General features: G+C 40.3%; 1 protein-coding gene across 1 annotated transcript in view; it reads left to right on the top strand.

Annotated features, from left to right (window-relative positions):
• Window positions 1-15,150, top strand: part of LOC126187657 (deoxyribonuclease TATDN1) — a 30,769-nt gene extending 15,619 nt beyond the window's left edge. Inside the window, exons 5-6 of the mRNA XM_049928873.1 lie at window positions 1,784-1,987; window positions 14,983-15,150. Coding sequence (XP_049784830.1) covers window positions 1,784-1,987; window positions 14,983-15,091 — 313 coding nt within the window. The 3' untranslated portion in view covers window positions 15,092-15,150. The remainder of the gene's footprint in view (window positions 1-1,783; window positions 1,988-14,982) is intronic.
• Window positions 15,151-18,935: the final 3,785 nt, after the last annotated feature.

Raw genomic sequence — 18,935 nt, 5'->3', positions numbered from 1 at the left:
TGAAAATGTAGCAGTTATAATAACTTGAAATAATGTGTTTTCTCTTTCTGTTAAGAGGAATACAGAAGTGGGCAAAACCAAAAGTTTCGATTCCGCCTGTCTGCTTTGATCCGTGACATCATCAAGATGGTAACACCCCTATTTCAAGACTATACAATATGGAAACCATGACATCACACATTATAACCACAAACGAACATATATAATATGTGAAATATTTAACTCCAGCGGTAGAACGAAATTAATAGGTTAACCATGAGAAGTAGAAGGTTTTGGGCAGGGGCAGACTAAATATACAACATTAAGAACAATGACACCATTCCAAAACAAATATTAACCCAATAATCAAGCACACGAAATTCTCAGCATTAAAAAAAAAAAAAAAATGCAGGGGGAAAAGGGGAAAAAAATGGAGTGATATCATAAATTTTGCTTGCGTATGTAGCTCAAATGGGGATCATGATATTAGTAACCCACACAAAACTCAATAACCTGGTGTCACAAATTTCACTTGATCTAAATAGCTCGAACATAGCCCTCAGCACCAAAAAACCCTCATGTGACTCTGAAACCTGATACAGAAAATTTTGCTTGATGTATATGGCAGCTAAAACAAAGCCTTCAGTACCAAGAACCAACAGTCATTTCCATTATCCATTACGTTCATCTACCCTGTCTTATCTAAAACTAAGTCTGCAATAAAACAAACTAAAACTCACTCTCATAACTAATTCAAAAAACATAAACTAACCAGTGATGGTAAACCAATATCCATGATACCTATCAACCACAATTCAATACAGTTACCAAACACTAACAAAAAAATCCACAAAATTTATGAAAACTCCCAAGATCACCAATTTTGATATTCAGAAACAACTATAATCATAAAGACACATACCATACACATCACAATAAAAAACTAGAACCACAAAAGAATACTTACCAATCAGAGCTCCCCCCCCCCCCACCTCCCCGCCCCTCCACACACACACACACACCCACACACACACACACACACACACACACACACACACACACACAAAACCTAAAGAAACAAAAGAAAACAAAATCATCTGCAATGAGTATAAGTAACTGTAGGAACTGGATCGTAGGCAACGTATCTTCACCCATCTCAACAAGTAATAACCTACTCACCTATTCTTAAATTTCTGTCATCGATAATTGATGAAAAAAATGTATTAAATCTCTGACCGTAAGATGCACACAGCACCATTAATTCCAAACACAAAGATGAACTCATCAGCCACAACACACAAAATCAAACTAAATCACTAGCAAATGGGCAGGAACTTCCAATAACAATCTGACACAGTCAGCCCACAACATTAAATGAGTCATTAATAGCGAGTCAAAACATAAACATCCAACACGAGAGTGTGCCACCAAATACTCCCCCCCCTTACACACACACACACACACACACACACACACACACACACACACACACACCTGGTGCTATTGTGTACACATGATGATAATTGTTCAACACAGCTGACTGTACTTGCTGTGTGTCACTGTTGCTCTAGAAACTTACTTTGCTTGATCATGCTACTCGTCTTCATGTATTTCAATTATTATTCACAGTTTGAAGCATTTTTAGAAATGTGTTGTGATAAGTTTTGCACCAAAGTATAGCTGTACCTAATGAATTGTAATTTTTCAATGTTTGTATAATTTTAGTCAGATGTTTTTAGTATTTTGTATATGTCCTGTATTTGGTTATGTAATCAGTCTTGTGCTTTTTATTATAATTCTGTAGCTCACTGAAGACAGAAGACAACCTGAAGACAGTTGCTGATATTCCTAGTGACCGTCTCTTACTGGAAACAGACTGTCCTTGGTGTGGCGTGCGACCATCACATGCTGGGGCCCGCTATATAAAAACTACATTTCCCTCTGTTAAGAAAGAGAAGTGGCAAGCAGGAAATATGGTTAAAGATAGGAATGAACCTGCAAATATTGTGTGAGTCCTATGAAAAAAATTTGTAATGTTTTATGTAATTATCTAACAATTTAAATAATGGCAGTAGTAAACACAACATCTCGGCATGTAGTTGGATAATTGAGCAGCCAATAAGAACATAAAACTGAGTTAAAGCTTTTGAATGGTATTCTTCAGAGTTGTTTAGCACAGGCAGTGTTACCGGTGCCTATCAGTTGATCAGTGTCTCAGCTGCTACCTCTACTCCTTCCATTATTTATATTCCCTGTGGGACTTTTCATTATGATATTTATCATTTTAGAAACCACTGATAACTGAAAGTGAGATATTAGACAGAAAACTTTAATTTTTAAATTGGGACTCGTCCAGAGGAATATAGACATTCACTTTACCCTCACTCCATTTGTGAGTGGGACAGAAAGGGAATGACAAGTAGTGGTGTTAGGTACTGTCCATCATGCACCTTATTTTTGCTTACAGAGTATGACTTAATGTCTGTAGACGTAGATGACTTAATGTCTATAAATGTAAATGACTTAGAAGTGTACAGAAAATAATATACAATGGTTTAATGAAAAGTAATTCCTCCAACTTTGTTAACTGGATTTGGATGGGAATATTTTAATAAATCAAACACAGAAATAATTCTTAGAATGTGATCTTTAATTACCAATATTCACTTTTCCACATAATCACCAGCGAATTGGATACATTCCTGCCAACAATGAAAATGTTTTCTGAAGCCGTCACGGAAAAAGTCGACACTGTGTTTCCACAACCACAGTCTCACAGTTCTCTCAACGTCTTCATCAGAAGCATGGTGATGTCCCCGCATATTGTCTTTCATGATCGGGAACAGATGAAAGTCAGACAGTGCTAAATGTGGCAAATTTCAAGTATGTGCACTTTCATTTCAAGCATCTGGGGTACCTATTGTGCACAGATCTTCAGATAGCCAAGCAAAGCAATAATGTGACCCACATGTTCTTGTGACATGCCGATTGTGCTTGCAATTTCTCTCTGAGTGATATGGTGATTGTTCTGAATAAATCTGTCACATTTTGCTTGTGAAACTTGGTGGTTGCTGTCACAGGACGTCAAACTCTTTGTCACGCAGGTCAGATGTTCCCGCTTCAACATCTTTAAACTTAGTAGCCCAACGCACAGTACTCGCATCAGCACAATCACCATAAACTGCTTTCATTCTCTGATGAGTCTCCCTTGAAGTGACACCTCCTGCTGTCAAGAATTCAATGACTGCATGTTGCTTAAATCGCACTGACCGGCCGTCTTCACAGGGTTCCATACATTACACTGTAACAACACAACCGTTCAATGCTAAGACTTCCCGCCAACTGTAGCTGTAGAGAAGAGGCTGTGGAACACGCCAGTACCTGCCACGTACCAATTCTGCCAACTGTTGAAGAGTTATGAAGGTGAAGACATTACTTTTCAGTCAACCCTCGTACAAAGTGACCACATTTTTCACCATCATCATCTGGTTGTTTTTGTTGTTATCTTCTCTTCTCTTAATCACACATTCCTTAACTCCAACAATACATCTGTTTCTCACATCTTCCTGTATGTCTCCTGCCTCTTATTGTCACGTCAAGGCCCTGTTTTTATATCCCGCTAACTCGAAGTTTTTTAACAAGCCCATACCACTGTGTCTTTTCTATGGTCTGTTAGAATGGCTTCTCTTTCAATGTTTCTCTCATTGTCTCATTTCTTACTCAGTCCACTCCAGAAAGTCATATTCTGCTTTTTTGAAATTTTATCTTGCTTGCTTGTATCCTGCACATCTGACTTTTTCTTCATTACACACATTAGTTACAACCACATGACCACTCTCTCTGGCTGCTGAGGCCAGACTGCAAGCAACTACGCGTGTTGGGAAAAGCAATCTGAGTGGTATGGTTAAGGAGGAGGCTGAATGGGAGGGAATGGGATAGCAGGGTGGGGGTGGGGGGCAGGAAAGTGCTGCTTGTGGGAACATACAGGGATGAGGTGGGGGAAGAGTGGAACAGCTAAGTGCAGTTGGGAAGTTAGACAGAGGGAGGTAGGGGGAAGGAAGTGGAAAAGGAGAAAAGTGAAAAGACTGTAGGGCACTGATGGAATAGGAGGCTGTGCAGTACTCGAGTGGGAACAGGGAAGGGGACAAATGGATAAAGGACAGTGACTAATCAAAGGGTTATAGGAACGTTGGATATTTTGCAGGGGGAGTTCCCACCTGCACAATTCAGAAAAGCTGGTGTTGATAGGAAGGCTGTGAAGCAGTCACTGAAGTGAACAACATTGTATTGGGCAGTTCACTCTGAAATTGGATGGTCCAGCTATTTATTGGCTGTGGATTTTTTGGTGGCTTCTCATGGGCAGTCAGATTTTTGATTGTCAAGCACACACAGATTGCAACTTAGTGGCTGCATCTTATCTTGTAAATCACATGATTGCTTTCACAGGTTCTCCTGCCTTTGATAGGACAAGTGATACTTGTGACTGGACTGGAGTATGTGGCAGTGGGTGGATGTATGGGACAGTTCTCATATCTAGGTCTATTACATGGAGCCATGAGCCCCATTTAAGTTCATTTTTGCATTTTGCTAATGGCCGTACTTCCTCAGGTTTCATCTTGTTTCCCCGTATTTCAACCATTTCATCCTTTCTGTGACTTTTTCCACGTATTTTGGCACACTTTTGCATATTTTTTCACAAGTATATCTACATTATTTATTTATTTTTTGCATTTTTATTCTCCACCATGGATTCTTGTTCGTTCCACCTGCACCAATACAGAAAATTTTTCTTATCTCTAGCCAGAACCCAGTGCCACATACTGTGCCTGTGTTGTTGCCTGGCTCCTGGAATCCCCCCAAATGGCCTTCCTATCAAATTACCCATCTCCGGCTGCAACCCCTCCTTCCACAATGACCTCCGTCTCTTCAGATTCCACCAGTCCTCAACCGTCACAAACATAGTACTGCAAAACCATATATCAGGTCCAAACCTCCTTCCAATACCTCCTTTCCATCTGTAAAACTCTCCTGCTGTGCAATTCCAAATTCCTGTATCCCATCTCCCATATTGCATCTCTTGCCCTCCAGGAACTAGTGCAGCATGCACACTGCCACCTTGAACAACTCTCCAACTTGTTCACTTTGTATTCCCACCTTGGACTACTACTGTCTACCACTTCTACAACAGTGTCCAAATGTGCACCACATCATTTCATAGCTGACAAACCCTGTTTTACTGACATACTACATTTACCACACCCTATAAAATTCCCCGTGACCACCATACAGAATTGAGAACATAAACAGGCCTGAAACAGTCAGGAACATTTCCTCCAAAAGCCTTAATCCCATAGAAGTATCAGTCCTTTACAAAGGCCTTACCTTTTGCCCCGCTCCTACATTCAGTCATGCTGAACTTGTTCAAGACTTTCTTTCCTTCTCCAAAACACATTTTCACCACCAACCCCTTCAATTAGGCTCAACTCAAAACCAATGTTGAACCCTGCTTGACTCAGTTCACTCCTCCATCCAACCATGATCCACCCCCATTGCCTCCAAGTGACCCCTGCTAACTTTCCAGAATTTCTGAACCTTGAGCCTTGGCCCACCATCATTCGCCAATCCCTCAATGTGTAAACTAACCTTACATCCACAGAAAGAACTGCAATCCACCACCTAAAAACTGATCCCAAACTTATAATTGTACCTGCCAACAAAGGCTCCACCATTGTAGTTTTGATGCGCAAGGATGATCTGGTGGAAGAACTCCACCAGCTGTCAGATTCATCCACCTACAAACCCCGCCACAATGACCTGATTCCAGAAATCCAACAAGATCTCCAGTTTCTCCTCAAAACCTTAGGCTCACCACAGAACCTCTACCCAGAGTCTTATCTCTCTCCTCACTCCAACTGTGCCCCCCCCCCCCTCCCTCCATGCCCTGCACTCCTACTTTCTACATGATTCCTAAAGTCCATAAACCCATCCACACAGGACACCCCATTGTGGCCCATTACCGTGCTCGCACTGAGAGAATCTCTGCTCTCACAGACCAACACCTTTAACCTGTTATCCACAACCTACCCTCCTATGTAAAAGACACCAATCATTTCCTCCAGTGACTTGCTACGTGGGTAGGCACATATTTTTCCAAGCTAGTTTCCCGTGTCTTACGCTCTGTTTTATCTTATTGTTCTGAGTCTTTTCTTGACACCCATCTCAATCTGTTACTGAGTGGGCGCTGAAAACCTTGCCGTCGTGCGCCCTTAAAACCCTCTCCATCCATCCATGTTCTGTTCTTTTACTACACGATGCCCTGCTTGGCACTGTTGATGCCACCTCCCTTTACACTAACATCCCTAATGCCCATGATGTTGATGCTTTTGAACCCTACCTTTCCCAATGCCCAGTGGATTCCAAACCTACAACCTCCTTCCTGGTCACCATGTCAAACTATATCCTCACCCACAATTACTTCACCTTTGAAGGTATCACCTACTAACAAATCCATGGTATGGCAGTGGGCAGCTACATGACGCCATCTAATGCCAACCTATTCGTGGGTCTTCTAGAGGAATCCTTCGTAAACACCTACAATCCCAAACCCGTCACCTGCTTCAGATTCATTGATGACATCTTCATGATCTGGATCGAAGGTGAGGATACACTTTTCAAATTTCTCCAGACTCTTAACACTTTTTCCCCCATGTGCTTCATCTGGTCCCCCTCAACCCAAGAAGCCACCTTCCTCAATGTTGACCACAGCATCAGTATTTCCGTCCATATCAAACCTTCCAACCACCAGCAATACCTCCAGTTCAGCAGCTGCCATCCATCCATCCACTCCATACGAAGAAGTCTCTTCCATAATGCTTAGCCATCCATGGCCATCATATCTGTAGTGATGCGCAGTCCCTCTTGAAATACACCAAGGGTCTCACTGAGGTCTCCCAGACTGAAATTACACTCCCAAGCTTGTACAGAAACAGATCTCCTGTGCCTAATCTCTCAGTTTGACTGCCGGCCACAGAGAATCATTCCCCTTGTGACTCAGCACCACCCAGGACTGGAACAACTGAATCACATTCTCCTCCAGGGTTTTGACTACCTCTCATCATGTCCTGAAATGATGAATGCCCTGTCCACTCTCCTTGCAAACGCACCCACAGTGCTATTCCGCCACCCACTAAACCTACCCAACCCCTGCTCCCAACCTCTTGCCTCATGGCTCAGATCCCTGTAATAGACCTAGATGCAATACCTGTCCCACACATCCCCACACCACCACCTATTCCAGTCCAGTCATAGGCTTTACCTAGCCTATCAAAGGCAGGGCTACCTGTGAAAATAGGCATGTGATCTACAAGCTAAGTTGCAACCACTGAGCTGCAATCTATGTGTGCTTAACACACAACAAGCTGTCTGTCCATGAATGGCCACCAACAAACTGTGGCCAAGAAATAGCTGGACCACCCAGTTACTAAGCATGCTGCCCAACACAATGTTCTTCATGTCAATGACTGCGTCACAGCCTTACGAGCAACAGCAGCTTTTCTGAACTGTGCAGGTGGGAACTTTCCCATAATGCCCCTGGCCTGAGCTTCCGGTAGTCATCCACCTGTCACCTTCCCAGTTTCCACTCCAGCATTGCACCGCCTTCTATTCCACCAATGCACTTACAGTCTTTTTATTTATCTCCTTTTCCACTCCCCCCCCTCCCCTAACCCCTCCTTCCCTACCCTCCGTCTAATCTCCTGACTGCACCTACTTGTCCTACGCTCTCCCCACCTTGGCCCTATATGTTCCCTCAAGCAGTACTTTACTGTCTCCCTCTCCTACCCCACTCTCTCTCCCCCTCCCCATCGCAACCTCCTCCTTACCCACATGACTCAGATTGCTTCTCCCATCATGCACAGTTGCTTGCAATCTAGCCTCGGCAGCCACATAGTGTGTGTTGTCTACTCTAGAAGGAGGTCTTTTGACCAAAAGTTTACTTGTTTATTAGTTTTTTTTATTGTGCCTGTCTACAACTCAAATGTCTTCACTATATGGTGAGTAACAATCTATCCTTTTCGTAGTACTGTCATTATTCCATTCTGGATTTTCCATTACTTACTTTTGCTCTAAATGAGGATGCTTACACTCTGGAGGAAACCATGGGCTTGCCTTCCTCTTTCACTAATCCCCCTTATCATTCCTTCCACTGTCTTCTGTTATGTGCCCCAGATACTTGAAATGGTCCCCTTTTCTATAGTGCTTACCCTCTAATACTTGTATCCATTGCTACACTGCCCTCGTTCCTTGTTGTCACCATCACTCAACATTTCTTTGCGTTAAATTTTAATCCAAACTGTCCCACCACTTCCATACATTTAGCTTTTCTTATACCTCTTCTCCTCCATTCCCCACACCATTACATCATCTACAGACACCATTTCCTCCATATTTTCATCTTCTGTTTATGTTGCCACCCTGGTCATTATCTCCTGCAAACTGGGCAATGAAAAGTAGGTGTGATAGTACACTTCCTTGCTTCAGCCCACTGTTCTGATTTAGACTTATATTAGAGGGAAACATTCCACGTAGGAAAAATATATCTAAAAACAAAGATGATGAGACTTAGCAAACAAAAGCACTGGCAGGTCGATAGACACACAAACATACACACAAAATTCTAGCCTTCGCAACCATGTGTGTGTGTGTGTGTGTGTGTGTGTGTGTGTGTGTGTGTGTGTGTGTGTGTGTGCACAAAAACAAAGATGATGTGACTTACCAAATGAAAGTGCTGGCAGGTCGACAGACACACAAACGAACACAAACATACACACAAAATTCCAGCTTTTGCAACAAACTGTTGCCTCATCAGGAAGGAGGGAAGGAGAGGGAAAGACGAAAGGATGTGGGTTTTAAGGGAGAGGGTAAGGAGTCATTCCAGTCCCAGGAGCGGGAAGAGATGTCTGCTTGTGTCTGTATATGTGTGTGTGTGTGTGTGTGTGTGTGTGTGTGTGTGTGTGTGTGTGTGTGTGTGTGTGCGAGTGTATACCCGTCCCTTTTTCCCCCTAGGGTAAGTCTTTCCGCTCCCGGGACTGGAATAACTCCTTACCCTCTCCCTTAAAACCCACATTCAAATTAGGAAAATATCTTCCACAGAGTCTGTTTCCAGGTGAACTATTTTTAGTGGAAGTTTATTCAACCAGGCCTCCTTCGTTTATCAAAGTGACTGCCAATCCAGTATGGAATTCAACAAGATGTCTGCTAGTAGGCCTCAAATTTTTACATAAAACACACCAATTTACTATCATGGTCATAAAAATGAGAAAAAAAGGCTTTCTTTCACCACTTTATTTGCTCCCCCTCAAAGGTATAGTAGCAAGTGTGATTCACACAAGCCTTGTTTTCATACAGTTCAAAATAAAATAGGTTTCTTCTTCTATGTTATTCCCAGTCTTGTTCTGATGTTGCAGTAATTTTATTTTTTGTTGTCAAAATAACTACAATCCTAATGTTTTTCCATTTCACAAACAGCAAAGTGTCTTGTCAACGAAATGGAAGTTCCTCTTATTTCAGCTTCTGGGAAATTAGATGTTTAGTCAGCCCTTTGCTATTTCCTGTACTGTTCTGTAAGGCCATCCTGAAAATAAATAGAAAGCATATAGCAGGCAACTGATGTCCTCTGCACTGACTGTGACCTTGTGAAGCATGACGTGTGGCAACAAGGGGAATGCCGACACAGTAAAGCTAGGAGTACATGCTGTTGCCTGTATTTCTTGATCGCCAATATGAGTGACAGGAGCTCCCATCTGTGTTTTTCATGGTAATACAAGCATTGTAGGGTACCTACATACACATGACAGACATAAGCCAAACATTGGAATACGTTTACAAATCTGAGGAATACATTTACAAATCTAAGAAATGGCTGACATAGGTCCTATGTTGCTCATCTTTTTGGAGCACAAATTTGTGTGACATAGATGCTACATTGCTCAACGGATATGTGTGTGTGTGCGAGTGTATACCCGTCCTTTTTTCCCCCTAAGGTAAGTCTTTCCGCTCCCGGGACTGGAATGACTCCTTACCCTCTCCCTTAAAACCCACATCCTTTCGTCTTTCCCTCTCCTTCCCTCTTTCCTGATGAGGCAACAGTTTGTTGCGAAAGCTTGAATTTTGTGTGTATGTTTGTGTTCGTTTGTGTGTCTGTCGACCTGCCAGCACTTTCATTTGGTAAGTCACATCATCTTTGTTTTTAGGTATATATATGGTTATAATAGAAGGAAACATTCCACATAGGAAAAATATACCTAAAAACAAAGATGATGTGACTTACCAAATGAATATATATATATATATATATATATATATATATATATATATATATATATATATATATATATATATATAGAGGGAAACATTCCACGTGGGAAAAATATATTTAAAAAGAAAGATGATGTGTCTTGTATGTATGGATTGATATGTGTGTGTGTGCGAGTGTATACCTGTCCTTTTTTCCCCCTAAGGTAAGTCTTTCCGCTCCCGGGATTGGAATGACTCCTTACCCTCTCCCCTAAAACCCATATCCTTTTGTCTTTCCTTCTCCTTCCCTCTTTCCTGACGAGGCAACCGTTGGTTGCGAAAGCTAGATTTTGTGTGTATGTTTGTGTTTGTTTGTGTGTCTATCGACCTGCCAGCGCTTTTGTTTGGTAAGTCTCATCATCTTTCTTTTTAAATAGACAAATGTCTGCTTGTGTCTTGTATGTATGGATTGATATGTGTGTGTGTGCGAGTGTATACCTGTCCTTTTTTCCCCCTAAGGTAAGTCTTTCCGCTCCCGGGATTGGAATGACTCCTTACCCTCTCCCCTAAAACCCATATCCTTTTGTCTTTCCTTCTCCTTCCCTCTTTCCTGACGAGGCAACCGTTGGTTGCGAAAGCTAGATTTTGTGTGTATGTTTGTGTTTGTTTGTGTGTCTATCGACCTGCCAGCGCTTTTGTTTGGTAAGTCTCATCATCTTTCTTTTTAAATAGACAAATGTCTGCTTGTGTCTTGTATGTATGGATTGATATGTGTGTGTGTGCGAGTGTATACCTGTCCTTTTTTCCCCCTAAGGTAAGTCTTTCCGCTCCCGGGATTGGAATGACTCCTTACCCTCTCCCCTAAAACCCATATCCTTTTGTCTTTCCTTCTCCTTCCCTCTTTCCTGACGAGGCAACCGTTGGTTGCGAAAGCTAGATTTTGTGTGTATGTTTGTGTTTGTTTGTGTGTCTATCGACCTGCCAGCGCTTTTGTTTGGTAAGTCTCATCATCTTTCTTTTTAAATATATATATATATATATATATATATATATATATATATATATATATTTAAAAAGAAAGATGATGAGACTTACCCAACAAAAGCGCTGGCAGGTCGATAGACACACAAATAAACACAAACATACACACAAAACTCTAGCTTTCGCAACCAACGGTTGCCTCGTCAGGAAAGAGGGAAGGAGAAGGAAAGACAAAGGGATATGGATTTTAAGGGAGAGGGTAAGGAGTCATTCCAATCCCGGGAGCGGAAAGACTTACCTTAGGGGGAAAAAAGGACAGGTATACACTCGCGCACACACACACACACATATCCATCCATACATACAAGACACAAGCAGACATTTGCCTTTACAAATGTCTGCTTGTGTCTTGTATGTATGGATGGATATGTGTGTGTGTGTGTGCGCGAGTGTATACCTGTCCTTTTTTCCCCCTAAGGTAAGTCTTTCCGCTCCCGGGATTGGAATGACTCCTTACCCTCTCCCTTAAAATCCATATCCCTTTGTCTTTCCTTCTCCTTCCCTCTTTCCTGACGAGGCAACCGTTGGTTGCGAAAGCTAGAGTTTTGTGTGTATATTTGTGTGTCTATCGACCTGCCAGCGCTTTTGTTGGGTAAGTCTCATCATCTTTCTTTTTAAATATATTTTTCCCACGTGGAATGTTTCCCTCTATTATATTCATATATATATATATATATATATATATATATATATATATATATATATATATATATATATATATATATATATATATATATATATAGTTGAGCAATGTAGCATCTATGTCACACAAATTTGTGCTCCAAAAAGATGAGCAACATAGGACCTATGCCAGCCATTTCTTAGATTTGCAAATTATTCCTCAGATTTGTTAACGTATTCCAGTGTTTGGCTTATGTCTGTCATGTGTATATAGGTACCCTACAATGCTTGTACTACCATGAAAAACACAGATGGGAGCTCCTGTCACTCATATTGGCGATCGAGAAATACAGGCAACAGCATGTACTCCTAGCTTTACTGTGTCGGCATTCCCCTTGTTGCCACACGTCATGCTTCACAAGGTCACAGTCAGTGCAGAGGACATCAGTTGCCTGCTATATGCTTTCTATTTATTTTCAGGATGGCCTTACAGAACAGTACAGGAAATAGCAAAGGGCTGACTAAACATCTAATTTCCCAGAAGCTGAAATAAGAGGAACTTCCATTTCGTTGACAAGACACTTTGCTGTTTGTGAAATGGAAAAACATTAGGATTGTAGTTATTTTGACAACAAAAAATAAAATTACTGCAACATCAGAACAAGACTGGGAATAACATAGAAGAAGAAACCTATTTTATTTTGAACTGTATGAAAACAAGGCTTGTGTGGATCACACTTGCTACTATACCTTTGAGGGGGAGCAAATAAAGTGGTGAAAGAAAGCCTTTTTTTCTCATTTTTATGACCATGATAGTAAATTGGTGTGTTTTATGTAAAAATTTGAGGCCTACTAGCAGACATCTTGTTGAATTCCATACTGGATTGGCAGTCACTTTGATAAACGAAGGAGGCCTGGTTGAATAAACTTCCACTAAAAATAGTTCACCTGGAAACAGACTCTGTGGAAGATACTTTCCTAATTTGAATCTGGCCACAATAGCCTCAGAGGAGGTATAAAGTTTGTACAGAAAGAATCAAGACAAGTTCTGTGAAACCAGTAAGAAAAGATACCAAGTGTTATTGTGAAGAATTTAAAATAGAAACTTTATTTTACAAAATCTTTGGAATTTTTCACAGCAAGGCAAAAGCAGTTAAATAATTTGCAGTCAAAACCCACATTTTCAAGCAGTTATATTTTCAGTACCAGCAGCTTCTAATTCTACCTACATTTAGGAAGCGAATGACAAAAAATAAAAAAGAAGTCATTGTAAAAATACATTTTCATTTCAGTATGAAAGGCTATGTTTCTTCACAGTACTTCACAGAAAAAGGACCCCTCTTTCAAGCCGGTTGGGGTGGCTGAGCGGTCCTAGGTGCTACAGTCTGGAACCATGCGACTGCTACGGTCGCAGGTTCAAATCCTGCCTCGGGCATGGATGTGTGTGATGTCCTTAGGTTAGTTAGGTTTAAGTAGTTCTAAGTTCTAGGGGTCTGATGACCTCAGAAGTTAAGTCCCATAGTGCTCAGAGCCATTGGAACTCTCTTTCAAATGCAATAAAATGTGTAAGCTCTGTGCAGTAGAATCCACTACACAAAATTCAGAAAAACCATGGAAAAGCACAGTATTGGCCAGTTGCTCTACACCCTAGCTGCCAAGTCCTCAAAGTGTTAATGTTCTATAATGCTTTGTGGAATCAAAAACTTAAAAATAGTTGTCGTATAGTAATTTAAACAAACCAAAATTCATTTAGCACAGCATGAGTGCACAAGTGGCTTGTCATGTCCGTTCTGAGTTTCGTCAACCCATTACTTCCACCAGACTGAGATACCAAGATCCCAAAACTTCACACAATACATTTAAGTCCTCTGAGACCCTATCTATGATTACATTAGTATTCCAGACCCCAGGTGGAGATGTATGAGCAGTACTTAACTTTGTCAGGTCAGGCAGTGTCAGCCTGATTCTGAGTGGTTCCAAATGTCAGAGGCATATATCTCCTCAGTCACTTCCTGTAATTAACAGATACAAGCAAGAGTTTATTTTGGAAGCTCACTGTTAAGACTGTTCAAATAGTTTCCATCTTCAGGAAATATAAAGTAGTGTCTCAGGAAGTCAAACAAAATATTTAGTACATGCTGTCCGCATGGCACCATTTGTATTACTTCACCAGACTCCAATTCCAGGACCAGTACAACATGGATCTTTAGTATGAAAGGTTAATAACACATTGTATGTGAGACAGGGACAATGATGGGTTGTGAGACTATTTTTATACTATTCATATACTGGATATTGCCCCATGTGAGATGCACTATCAGGTCCTGTGCTACTGCTGGCAGAGTTCAAACTTTCACTTGCCAACTTGTCCATCAGCATGCACAGTGCTATGTGATGTGCCCCATAATAGTTATGCATTATAAAGAACCTAGTATCTTTATCAGTATTGGGTCTCATTATGTTACATAAGTACATTTTAATGGGTGTTCTTCAATCGTGTCATCCTGTGAAGGAGGAATATATTTTTTACAAATAGCATTAAACACAGAGAATAGATATGTGTGTAACAATTAATTTGTTATGTATGTGTCATTGTCATCTCATAAATACATGCATTGTGATAGAAGATGAATTGCATAAAGGATACTACCTAAAGGAGGTATTCTATGTAACCATCATGAAGGGGTAGAAGTTATTGGTCAAGAATATGGTGAGCAAAAGCCTGCTGTCCTGCTCAGTAACTAATAAGTGCAAACTAACACAATTTTGAGATTGTATGGGTGTGATTATTAGTAGACCATAATATATTTAATAGTTATGCAGTGCATAGAATCTCAGAGAACCAACAGCATAAAAGAAATGAAAAGGTTAAGTTTTAGATCTTGTTAAAAAGGAAAATGGAACTAGAAAGTCATTCCTATTTCTTTACTCCTATTTTATTTGTTTTAAAAAATTTTTCCTCATTTGTATTTACTTTTAACAGTCTCAACAAAATTGTAGGTCTAACTGAAATGCTAATGATTAATAATACATTTTGTTTATTTGCAGGCATGTTCTTGAAATTGTAGCCGCAGTTCGGAATGAAGATGCTGAAGAACTGTGTGAAAAAATTTATGAAAACACAAAAAAGTTATTTTTCGATCATTTGACTGAATAATTGTATTGGTTTTTGTAAGCCAGTGTAAAAGAAAAAGTAAAGGTACAACAGTGAATTTACCTTTCCTCAGTCTTTCGTTATTTTTGAAAGCTGTTTAATACAGAAAGGCATTGCCTTACGTTCACTTTGAAACTTGATACCAAAATATGTCATACTGGAAAAATCAAATTGCAGATTATCTTAATAACAAATGCTAACTTGCCAACTTGAAATTATGTATCAGATACAGTGTCACTGAAATTATGAAAAAGAGGGAGCCATAATGAAACCTCATTTAAATTATTAATATTTTATTAATAAAGTTTCTGTGAAGCATGTGCTTCTGAGAACCTTATAGTTGTGGTGCTACTATTTTGAGATTGGTATTCAATGTTTGAGCAATGAAGGGAAATTTTACATTGATTGCCTGTATTTTTATGAAAAAATGAAAGATAAACTATGTGGAATATGTTCATTAATTTTTGATTGCCCATATTGGGTTATAGACTGTTATGAATTCAAATATATGGAACAATACCTAGCCCCCAGCAACCCACCATAACTTTTTATTGTAATACTAGCCACAACATGTTGGTCATATTCTGTTTGCAGTCCATTCCCATTTGGGTCATCCTGGGATGTTCTGCTGTCAGTCTGTTCTACATGGCAGTGAGCTTGAGGTTTCTATGCTGATGAGTTCTGTATTTGTTTGTGTGGTGCAATATTTGCTGTCAAGTCATTGTAGGTAATGATGGTCAAGAATACATTCCAGTGGCTGTAGGAGTCATCAGAGAGCATTAACACCCAAAGTTTAAAAACTAGGTGGTCCGTCTGGGGGTACTTTTTTACGAAACGTATTGAGTGAACCATACTGTATTTATTGTTTTTAAGGGACAACTGGTGCTTTCCAACTAAACAGTTCCTTTCCCTTGTATTGACAATATGAGAAGGAATTGCAGGAAAGGTAGACTCCTTTCAGAAATGATAGGATGGCTCATTTCTCAAGAATGAGCTTTTAGAAATTAGACCAGTAGATTCCTCAAACAACTACTAACTGGTGACATTCTTGAGTTTTGGGGTTACTGTTGGATATCATCATCTTACTTGCGTGATATTTGGGTGACATGACTTGTCGCTGTCATGGGATGCTACCAGAGACATCATTGGATGGAGTGTGTCCGTAATTTGTACCTTCTGCCTCTTCCATCCATAAGTAGTCTACCCTCAGATGCTGCCCTTGGGTGTCCCTGCAGCATGAAATTCTTAATATTGTCTGCACCCACAGACAACATCCTTGAGTGTTCTATTTTCGGTCCAAGCCAATTGATCATATTATGTTTGCAGTCCATTCCCATTTGGGTCATCCTAAGATGTTCTGCTGTCAGTTTGTTCCACATGGCATTGAGCTTGAGGTTCCTATGCTGATAAGTTCTGTATTTGTTGGATTTCATTAGATCCAGTACACGATCTCAAGCTTTCATCAGTTGATAACGCCCAGTGCCTAGTTGATTAGCTTCTCTGCCATACAAATCTCAATTGACTGCCTCACTATTCTGTTGCAATATCTGTGTGTCTGGTCCAAGTTTCTTGTCTGATAGCTCTTGGAATGAACAAATTCCAAGCAGTGTTTAGTGATGGCTGACTTGGTTGTTTGCCGGAGATGAGTGTTGAATGATGGTCTTGCAACCTGATGTCAACAATTCTTGTAGTTTGCCCAGTATATGACATGCCACATTGTTTGATGTATATTAAAGATAACATTGGTTTGCGAAAGCCAGGAATTTGTAGGATGCCTTACCAAAGCGGGATATCATATATTGGACAAACTATAAGAGCTGTTGCTATCAGAAGCTAAGAACATCAGTCTGTGGTAAGAAATCAAGTCAGCCATTGCTGAACTCTGCTTGGAATTTGATCATTCCATGAGCTATGAAGAAAAAAGAATCTCAGCCCGAATGCCCATATATTGGGACAGCTTTGAGGGAGTCGATAGAGATTTGAATGATGGAGAGCCTAAGCAATCAGGGGATGGGGCTATCAGCTGAGTAAAGCTTGAACAGCAATGCAGAACTCATCACAGAAAACTTAAGCAAGCTGCTGGGTGACAACAGAACCTCCCAGTATGACCAGACAGGAACAGACCACAAACAGAATGCAACCAGTCAGCATCAACTGAAGAAAGAACACTTGAGGGCAGCATCTGCAGGTGCAGACTGAGCAGAAAGGAGGTGGTGCAAATTACAGACACTTTCCATCTGACAGTCAGTGTCAGGCAACACCTGATGAAGATACTGGTTCAAGTGAATGCAATATCATGCAAGGAAGATGATGATACCAGCAGTACACCCAACCACTCAAGACTGTAAGAAAAATTTCAGAAAAGCCAGAAGAACTGAGTAGCTGGTGGTACAAACATCTACGTGCACTAGAAGTGGTTCATTCACAAAGGTACAGGTACAAATGAATGGTTTGCTAAACTAAATCGAAGAATTGAGCAACAACTTCTGAGGAACAGTTGTTCACTGTTACTGTTCACTTTCGTTCATGCACTGTGAAGGAAAATCACCTTTGTATTTGCGTACTAAAGAGTCACTGCTGTGTGCATTCTCATCTCAGGATTACCACTATTTGCACTGCATTGTGAGAAGGGGATCCTAGCAGTGTTCAACACTTCTTGCACTGTATATAAGAAAGGGGAGTTTTAGTAGTGAATGGTGCTGCACAACCTAAAGAATGAAACAATGTTAAAAAAAAGTGTCTATGTAAGATGATATATGAAAATGTACATATGACCTGTTTATATATCTGATGTTCAGCTCAAGTCTATTTTTATTTTAGTTTGAAATTTTGTACAAACAATTGTTTACGAAGTCACATCTGACCTGACTAATGATTATAAATACAAGCTATCATAAATGAGTTGCAAATACGTGTTGGAATTTGAATAAAAATTAGATAATAGTTGGTGCAGTTAATTATTTTACTTAGATATACAGTAAAACTTGATCAAATCGGCACATGTATAATTCAGAAACTTGCCCAAACCATACAAGCATTTAAGTCCCGATGCATTCAGTGCACTTCTGTATGCTGATTTTTTTGTATGAAGTGGAACATGCCTAATGCGGAAATGGAAACCAATCTTTGAACATACTTAATTTAATAATTCATTGTATAATGCGGAAAAGACCCTAAACAGTACTGCTGTATTACAATTGATTAATTATTGAAGACTCTACAAACCTCTGTTAAGCTGCGCAAAACCAAGAAAAGACGTCCAGCGCAGCACGGCACTGCTGGTGTGGACCTAAAACCGTGCTGCTCTGTGCAACAATGAATAAGTTATGCTCAGTGTTGGTACAGTACATCAAAGGAAATGGTTCGTTCGTCAGCGATCTCTTTGTCAGCTTTCTCATTTTCCTCATTATTGATGTACGCCAGCGCATACAGGAACATTGTTGCGCATCTCTCAGCTGCAATGTGCGCAGTGAAAGAGATGAGCATTGTTCCGTTAAACAATGATTCTACCCGTCAAGGTAATTACTTTCAGCCAATTTCAGTTGACTAGTAGCATTTTAAGAGATACACGATGTCGAACAAACTGCTTGTTTTTTAACAAAAAGATTAATGTAACTGGGGGAATGAGAAAGACAAATCCTCTGTGCACGGAATTTGGTAAAGCACAAATTTATGATACTTTGAGAAACAAGTGTAAGATTTGGGACAATGGATGAAAGGGAATGGGCAGATGAAAAGAAAGGCAAAGAAGACCGGAAATGAAGAAATTAACAAAATAATGGTTCATAAGTGCACAAGCAAAAAATTTACCTTTAACTGGACCTATGTTGCAGAGTGAGGCTCTGAA

Source organism: Schistocerca cancellata, chromosome 5, assembly GCF_023864275.1.
Source record: "Schistocerca cancellata isolate TAMUIC-IGC-003103 chromosome 5, iqSchCanc2.1, whole genome shotgun sequence".
Lineage (NCBI taxonomy): Eukaryota > Metazoa > Arthropoda > Insecta > Orthoptera > Acrididae > Schistocerca > Schistocerca cancellata.
Note: the sequence above shows the minus strand (reverse complement) of the source record. Positions and strands in the feature narration are given on the sequence as shown.